The sequence below is a fragment of the Penaeus vannamei genome, chromosome 7 (genome assembly GCF_042767895.1).
Source record: "Penaeus vannamei isolate JL-2024 chromosome 7, ASM4276789v1, whole genome shotgun sequence".
In the NCBI taxonomy this organism is placed as follows: domain Eukaryota; kingdom Metazoa; phylum Arthropoda; class Malacostraca; order Decapoda; family Penaeidae; genus Penaeus; species Penaeus vannamei.
This window is the reverse complement of record NC_091555.1, coordinates 14,434,975-14,444,380: the sequence shown is the minus strand read 5'-3', so window position 1 is coordinate 14,444,380 and position 9,406 is coordinate 14,434,975. Positions and strand designations below refer to the sequence as shown.

At 35.6% G+C, this 9,406-nt stretch overlaps 1 protein-coding gene across 1 annotated transcript in view; it reads left to right on the top strand.

Annotated features, from left to right (window-relative positions):
* Positions 1–491: 491 nt before the first annotated feature.
* The window catches only part of Atg13 (Autophagy-related 13), a 14,993-nt gene continuing 6,078 nt past the window's right edge, over positions 492–9,406 (top strand). The window contains exons 1-8 of the mRNA XM_027375959.2: positions 492–645; positions 5,566–6,064; positions 6,653–6,871; positions 7,422–7,551; positions 7,683–7,875; positions 7,991–8,104; positions 8,331–8,574; positions 9,151–9,297. Of these exons, the coding sequence (XP_027231760.1) occupies positions 5,900–6,064; positions 6,653–6,871; positions 7,422–7,551; positions 7,683–7,875; positions 7,991–8,104; positions 8,331–8,574; positions 9,151–9,297 (1,212 nt within the window). The 5' untranslated portion in view covers positions 492–645; positions 5,566–5,899. The remainder of the gene's footprint in view (positions 646–5,565; positions 6,065–6,652; positions 6,872–7,421; positions 7,552–7,682; positions 7,876–7,990; positions 8,105–8,330; positions 8,575–9,150; positions 9,298–9,406) is intronic.

The following is a 9,406-nucleotide window of genomic DNA, read 5'->3' as shown; positions in this document are numbered from 1 at the left end:
TGTGGGTCCCTTTCTTGAGCAATGATAGTCGCAAGGGAAGATTAGGCACGCGCATGGCAAGGTAGGATAGGTTGACCTTGCGTAGAAAGGTCAGAGGTAACAGTCATGTACAGCTGTTCCTAAGTAAATGATACTGGCACAATGTTGTCATGAGAGATGTGGCACTGGCATGTTTGAACTTCCTTGGCATGGTTGCCTGGCACTGAAATGGCCACCTATAAAGTGTTCTTATCTAGAGATGATTATCGAGCAACTGCAACCACAGCAATGGCGCAGCGAAAGTAAATGAAGGAAAGGAGGGAAATAAGAGATAGTTTCAACGACTGTCATTTTCTAGCAAATTAATATATACCTTAGACTTAGTAGCTATTACGCATTGATGACAACACTTCTTGAGGTCAACGTATTGTAAAGATAAGACGTACCAAGAAAGAGGAAGGGTAGTCAACGCGTAATGAGAGAGAAATGGAATCACGTGGAATTCTTACATAAACAGCTCATATATTATGGGATAATATCTAAAATTTGTCCCTATTAAAACGATATCGCAAATCCTTGATCATTGTTCCGAAGAGGCCTCGCACCGGAGACTAAGCGACCAGTATCATGTAAACATGTCCTTCAGTTCGTTGTGGGAAAATGACAGTGAGTTTTTTCACCTATTTTTTTTATTCCCCAGGGATCCTCTCCGTTGGATTAAAGTCCTATGAAGTATCGTTCATGGTTCAGGGAATATGTAAGAATATAATACAAAGTCTGCGATGGTGAACGCAGGAAGTAAGGGGTTTCTTTTCATTGATGTTTTGATCTGCCTTTTTGGGAGTGAAATGTAATGACGAGGTGTGGTTGTTTGTTTGTGTGTGGTGATTATTGGTGAAATCTTGATGGGGGAGACTTGTTTATTAATCATCTTTTAAACCGTAAGTTATACACAAGTAATAAAATGTGAAATTCTTTGTGATTTTATGGATCTGCAGATTGTCATGAATGTTCCATATTGATTTATAGAGTATAGGATGTTTTGAACATTTTAAAAATATTTCCCTGTCACATTTTAATCAGGGGGTAGGGTTGAAAGACATTGCTTTCTTGTCTCAAAAAGTTTCATTGTTTCTATATAAATACTGGAAATGTTATATCCAGTAACATGTATTTGATAGCAAACAGGTACTCAAATTGATACATGTATGGGCAGGCCTCAGAAGAAGACTGTAAGGTAAAAGGGAAAGCAATAGAAATATATCAGGAGCTGTTTTTTCACCTTTCTTCAAATGTTGCATGCTGTTATAGGTGTATCCGAAAAATGAAAAGGAGCAAACTATTTCTCATGGTTATATTTAGAGTAAATGAAAGTATCTGTATGAATTAGAGCTTTCAAGTCAGTTCAGCCAAAAATTAACCAAGCAGACCTTCCCTTGCTTATATAGACCTGGCTAGCCAACATAACCTAACCTTACCCAGCCTACAATAAGGCTGACTTAGCCATATCATGTTTATCAGATTTACTAATGCTATAGAAGGTTGGCTTATTTTGCATTAGGTTGGACTGAACTTATTCCAACATTAAACATACATCAGATTAAATGATGTATCTGAATTCCTTTGTGTGTAATAGATACATAAAGTACTTATTTATATAGTACTATGGTGATTACATCTCGGAACTTTCAAAGAATTAAGTTATACCTCAGTCTTTGTGATGCAATGCAGTATAGATCACCAAAGTATCAGTGCATTTTGGATCTGCACCTTCCTGAAAACATAGGAAACTGCTTGTATTTAGGGAAAATTGTTACACTTGACTGGCTGGTTTGACAGCAGGGCTATAATTCTATGGAAATTTGTCTGTAATCCAGAAAAGAAATAACAGCCATTGTATTTGGAAAGCTTGGGAATCTGCATATATATATATATATATATATATATATATATATATATATATATATATATATATATATATATATATATATATATATTTTTTTTTTTTTTTTTTTTTTTTTTTTTTAACTATTAGTCTGAGCTTGCACAAGGTTTTCTGAATGAAAAAGAATATCAAGATAAGAGGATCATATGTGGCTTCCTTTAATGTCAGCCAGAGGAAATGACAACTGCCTTTAATTGATAGAAGTTTAAGTATTATTTTTGGAATTTGAAAGTGATCCTAGTTTGCCCTTTCATTGAAGTGAACAAGAAAATACAATTGATGATAGCCAATTGCAATGCTGGATAGTTGGCAATAAAAATGTGTAGAAAAATAATGTGGGAGTAAGTGCAGCCTTATTTGGCAGTCATGAACCCAAATTAACCCATTTGCGACGAGTGTCCCATGTATGAGATACCCGGAAAAATAAACATAGCCGGGCAACCTGCCAGTGTGATGTTTGATCGGGGCTCGCGTTCCGAATACGTTGCGGGCCACGGCTGGTACATGGGAAGATACTGGGTCAGCCCAGCACTCTGATTTTGTGGCCGCCCAGAAAATATTATTTTCGGCTTCAAAATGTACCGGCGTTAGTGGGTTTACCCATTAGATCTGGATGCTTCACTACCATTACATGGCCTAAAATACATCAGTTGGTTTTACTTGAGTGCCAACCTGACAGGTGTGCTGCTTGTAGACTGGTTACACTCGAACTCTCACATGCAACAAGGTACATATAGCCAGGTAGCTCCTCTTCCATTTAGCCTATTGAACCCAAAAATGAGATTGACTTTTTGCCAAGAGTATTCTGACACCTCTTAAAGATAAGGAACTCTTTGTTATCTTATATGAAAGTGGGGATTTTTTTTTGTTTTTTTTTCTGGTAGTTATAAAAATGTCTTGTAAATTGTACAAATCATTATATATCCAGTTTTATCTGATATCTCATGGCATTGATGACAGCATTAACTTTTTTCTTTTTTTTTCTTACTTTTTTGCCAAAATAATTTGTGCGATATTTTATGGTAAGTGTTATTTCAGTACATTTTCTTTAAAAATAATTCATTGATAACCATGGCAAGATAATTACCAAAAAGAAACCAAGAAAAAAAATAATCAAAAGATGTTTAATATTTGCAATGAATAAAGGTAATGAGGTGGTTCTTAACTCAGAAGTTGCCAACTAGAATTTTCATCAAGATGGAGTGTGTCTACCTACATACCAGGATCTTGTTATAGTGCCCAGAAATCGCTGCAGCGAACCTCTGAGCACACTCCGCCCCACTCAGTCTGTCCAGATGAAACACCCAAGGATAGACACTGGAGGGATGGTGGGTACTGAAGTGGACCAGTCAGTGGTCGGTACCACAGAACTCAGCCCTCCAGTAAACCCTGCAATTCTCAAGGATCCTCAGAGAGTGGTATCAAGGATGTGGTTGATCTTCTTGGCCACACTACCCATATCACTGTATCATCTTCATCAATGCAGGTTGGAATGCTGATATCAGAAGCCAGAAACATAGCAGAGTCCTGGAGAAGGAGGTTATTCTCACTAGTGGAATCAGCCTCCATGCCACAGGGGCCAACAGACATATAGCCAGGGACACCTGTCTGCCACAGATGTAAATTTGGCGTAAAACACCTCCTCATCAAGTTTGCAAGGATCAGTAGGAGTGTATACAGCAAACAGAGACATGAAACCAAAAGTATGCGTCAGTCTCCCTACCATTATACACTTATCATCTGGAGAAAAGGTTGGAGAGTCTCCTACTAAGGATTGGAGACGGCTGGAGATGGTGACCATTGCTCCAGCCAGATCAGCAGTAGGTGTAACCACCCACACTGATTGTGCAGCTGCCAACATAAGGTTAAGAGGACTAGCCAACAGTAAAATGCAAAGCATCCAGTTAATTACTTCTATTAGAAATTTACATTAAAAAAAGATTATGTTACATCTTTAAAAGAAAGAATTTAAGCATTAAGATATCTTTAGTAATTTGTTAATTTCTTCAAATGAACATATCAGAACTACAATTCCATGAGTCTGTCTTCCCCATAGTCAGATTGAGAGACCAATTTTTCATGTTTCACAAAGGTAGATTTTGATATTTCATATTCCAAGAGCTTGATTTTACACACCAATAGAGAAATACTTCAGTATCATATGTCCTATATGGTACTCAGTGGTGCTAAAATACTTATTCTATAAATTAATAATGGGGTTATGGGCATGGTATCATGGATGGACTTGCCAGACATTACCAATATTATTAGTTGATACTACATTTATCTCATTCCAAGCCAGTTTTAATAAATGCTAAATAATGCCACACTTGTTGGTAATGAGACTGCAATAAAATCACAGGAAACCATAATTGTAGCAGACAGGTCTTTAGAAGGTAATCCAGCTTCAAAAGTGCAGAATAATGTTAAAAGGATAGTTTTAACAAAATTACATATTATAATTGATGAAGAGAATGATTTACCCAAGTTAATTATGTAATGGAATTATTAATGTATGCTAATCTCATATTTTAAAACTTTAACCCATTCCCCCTAGGTTTATGTACTATCCTATGGAACTTTTTGGTGAATTTTTGTTGTATACAGATGGCTCCACAAGTGTTCAGGCACCTGGGAGTTAAAAAGTATGCCTTAGTGACCATGCCTGATTTCCCCATTCATTGAGTTTGCAGTATTTTTGTTCTAAAGCTATTATTATTGATTTTTGTTATTGTTATTGACATGATTATTATTTTGTTATTTAAAAAACAATAACGATAAAAGAATATTTTCAAAGATCAAGAGACTTGGTAAACTGGTGAGATGGGTAGGACTGATGATTGACTCTGTGGTTACTAGGCCTAAGTATTTGTGGAACCACCTCAGTGTAAGCACAGTTAAGAAACTAAAATTACATTTGATATAGCATGTTTTTTTGCTATCCAGGGCCATTAGGTTAACAACACAACACGCAGCTATTTTGTTTCTTAAAATACATCAGTTCATGTTCTTTTGTTTTTTTATAAAGTGGGTGAGATAAGTTGCCTTGTTTATTAAAAGAAATTACAGATATTGCTTAACACTGTGTTAAAGTTAACAGATGAGGTAGATCACTATGTTCATCTAAAAGAAGTCTACCAAAATTGCTTAGTACTATGTTAGAGTTAACAGGTGTTCCATCTTTATAATCAGAACTGTGTGTTGGTGTGGGTGTGTGATTTGCTTGTGTGAGTGTGATAATGCATTACTGTCTCCATTCTTTTAGTTTTGTCATAACATTGGGGAATGGTCAGTCAACTATGACTTAATTGTTGAATATTTGATATTAAGTTCTACATGTACTAGGAAACAGTACTTTTAGGAGAGAAGCAATTTTGAAATCATTGCTATATCTTTTTTTTTCTTCTTCTTCTTTTTTTTACGTTTTTGATACAGATAGATATATAGATGCAGATGTTGTAAGTCTAGTTGGTGATACAGAAAATGTAATACAAGCATAGAGTTAGTATTTATCAAAGGTGCCAGGGACCACACAAGTGTCCTAAAGAGTCAGACCATGAATAGATATGATTATTTAGAATTTTATTGATTTTTAATGGAAAATCTTACTTTTATCTTTCATTCCTTTTTTTTTTTTACAGAAGGTGTTTTACAAGCAAAATGTGTCAGTGTTTGAAGAGCAAAGTAAAGAAATATTGTGGAACTAAGCAATGTGAATAAGTAATATGTATACTTAGTATTTAGATTAAAAAAAAAGAAAAAAAAAGAAAAAAATAACTGAAAAGATAGATACAAAAAGTGTCAAAGTTATCCAATTTTATTTTTCTTGAATAGTGGATAGAATAACAAATACATTGAACTTACTTCAGTTCACAGTGGTTATTAAAATGCTTTGCATAAATGATCAAGGGAACCCCACAGAGGAGAGGGAAAAATTCATGATTGACAAGAGGAGGGAGTGAGGAGGTGCATTTAATGAGACTGAAGATGTCTGGCCGCCACCTGAGTTCGGAAGATCGACGGGAACTTGCCCGCCTGACCAAGATCCTTTCCCAGAAAATAGTCCAGGTCGTCGTCCAGAGTCGGCTGGGTGAAAAGGCCATCACAAAGTCCAAGACACCTGCACAAGGATCAGAATGGGTATGACATTGTTGTAATAGATTTTGCTTTTGTTGTCTCATTTATCTTAAAGTATTGGAAAGGGAATTCAGGTGTTTGCAAAATGGTTGATGTTATGTTTCTGAATTTTTTTATCTCTGAGCTTTCTCTTTAAGAATTTTCAAGACTCTAGACATATTTGTAATTGGATGTGATAATTTGAAAGGAGCTTTGAGTTCTATTCATTTATAAGTTATTTGATCTTAGATTTGTTTCAAATAAGTTACCTCATGCTGTATCATATTCTGTTTGACACTCATGATGTTAAGGAAGAATTATTCAGAGTCAAATGTATCTTCTAGAGTGTTTCACTTTTTTATAAAAGATGAAGAATTTTAATTCCATGTTTGATTATGTTCTCAGAATTGTATGCATGTAAGGAAGAAATAAACATCATAGACTAATGCTGTTACCATTGATAATATTGTGAAGCCTATATTCTAACAGCTTTAAAGTGTACATTAACTTTTGCAGAAAACACACACACACACAAAAAGGTATATATAGAAAGAGAGAGAGAAAGATTGATATATGGATATGTTTATTGATTTTCTTCTGTTTTTCTTTCAGTTCAATTTGGGTATAGAAGACATTCATGAAATTCAACAGGAAACAAAACGGGGTCTCGGGGGCCATCTGCCGGATGTTGGGAAACCGCTGGTGGTGGAAATACTTCTGCGGACCCCAGAGTCTGACAGCCTTGTGCTAGAACTGTGGACTTTAAACATTTTAGATTCATGTGATACCTCACCAGCAAGAATAAATCCTACCATTTATAACAGGATGACGGTATACATTTATATATAGACACATTTCTTTCTTTATTTTGTTTGTGCTGCATGTATTGCAGATGCTTTAAAGAGAGTCATAGAGAGTTTAGAGTTTTATACAAATTATTATTGTTATGGTCAACTTTGGCTATGATAATTCCATTTGTAATTTTCTTGCTCTCAGTATGCTTAATAATCTTGATCTCTTTTGTTATTATTGTCATCTTAGATGCTGTAGTTTTCATGGGCATTATTATTTCACTAAGTGTGATTATTTTCTTATTATGTAATCAGTATTATCATAGTTGTAATGTCTTCTTTCTCTCAAAGACTCAAGCAGCAGCAGCAATGTTAGCTTAAAATCAATTATGATTAACATTTTACACAATGATAGAGAGCTAGCAACAGAAAATCTTCATTTTATTTCTGTACACATAACTATGTAAATTTTTGTTTCATACTGATAGTAGTGATTTTCAAAACTATGTTAACTTTTGTAGAATATGAAGATATGGAAAAATAAAGGAAACCAGATATATGGTATATTAAAAGTCACCTATAATCCACAGGTATTGTTAAAGTCACTTTTGGCTGTCACCCGCATTACCCCAGCCTACAAGCTATCATTTAGGCAGGGTGCAGATTCCTTCATCATCTGCTACAGGGTGTATTTAGGAGAGCCTAATTTTGACTGTCTTGGTAAGCTTTAGTAGAATTTTTCCTGTAAAATGACAAGATATTGATTCTTGATGTGCAATACTACACACTGGATATTATAATTGGGTTTAGCAGTATGGAAAAGTATATGCAAAATGTGTACCTTTCTCCAGGTGAAAATCCTGTTCAGGCAAGATTGGGACAGGTGACAACTCCAGAATCAACGATGATAATGTGTGTGAGTTACCGCACACAGATCACACTCAACCCCCCTAGTCGTAGTCCTGCTCATGAGACTATAATGCTCAAGAGTGATCATTTTAAACCTGAAGTTTCTCCAAGACACTGCCGACGGGGTGCAGATAGGTGTGTAACAAATTATTAACTATTGATGGAAAATAGAAGGAGATACAACATGAATTATTCAATACACCTGTTGTGATTTCTATCTTGTTGATAACATCTTGGGCTACCTGAACAGAGGAACTGACAGCAGTGAGGCAGCTCAGACATCCGATGAAAGCCAAGATGCAGCGAGACTTTTTACCGCTTCGCCCCTTGACCAGCCATCAACACCTCGATCAAGAACAAGCAGGTAACATCCCCCTTTTACTGATTTGTTCTCAAGTTCGTGGTTTGGATTCAAATACAGTAAATCTGAGAGTTAGAGTAGCATATGAATTAATTTCTATATATGGTATGTGGTTATGATGTTCTTTGAAGGTGAGATACATGACAGTATCACTCTAGAAATGCAAGGAAATTATTATTACCAATTCTTCTTTCTTAGTATACAATTCATTCTTTATTTGGCATTTCAGTGACAGCAGCTGCAGAGGTTACGTTCAACAGCAACAGCAACAGCAGCAACAACAGCCTGAGAGGAAGGTGTCAGTAGCCTTTGTTGATGCCAAACCAGCCAAGCCAGATGGTTTCTTCCTGCCCGATATTCCCTTTTCCAATCTACTGACATCCACCATAGAGGTCCAGCAGGATAAAAAGACGGACAAAGCAGAGGGGGTCAGTAATCCTTCAGCAGCTGTCACTCAGGAAAAAGCAGGACAGGTAATGTATCTTACCTATTTGTGTGTGTGTGTGTGTGTGTGTTTGTGCGTGCGTGCGCGTGATTGTGCGTATGCTAGTGCATGTGCTGCATCCATTACCTTATCTCTTGAATTTGTGTTCTGTCAGTCTTTTATTTTAGTAATATTTTTGTTATTACTATTATTCTTAAAATATATTTTGTGGGGTAGGTGGGGGGGGCGGGGAAGGGGGTACAAACCTTTTTGTTCACCTCTCATACCTATATTCCTATACCTACTTATATGCCTATGATCATCATAATTTTTGTTCTTGTTATATTATTATTGTTATAACTATTATTTGTATTAATGAAAAATTATATTACTAATTTCCCTTTCCAGACTTTATTAATAAGAAACCTTTTTGGTCACCTCTCATACCTATATACCTATACCTACTTATATGCCTATTATTATCATAATTTTTATTCTTGTTATTATTATTATTGTTATAACTATTATTAGTATTAATGAAAAATTATAATACTATTTTCCCTTTTCAGACTTTATTAATAATTTTAGGTATATAGAATGACACAGTCACTGTTAACTTTTTCAGGAGAGAGCAGGAGCAGGAGCAGCCGCAGCAGGGATTCAGACTCAGGACACTGGAGAGCGTGTCGTCATGACGGCTTCAGATGGTTCACACAAGTCCACCACTTCAGCACAACTCAGAGATGAAGCAGATTTTGTTATGGTGGAGCTGGTTAGTGGAAATTGTCTTTTCTTTTCTTTTCTTTTCTTTTTTTCTCTCTTTTTTTTTCTTTTCTTTTGTTTTTTCTTTACTTTTTCTCTTTTCTTTTTTATTCTTTTTT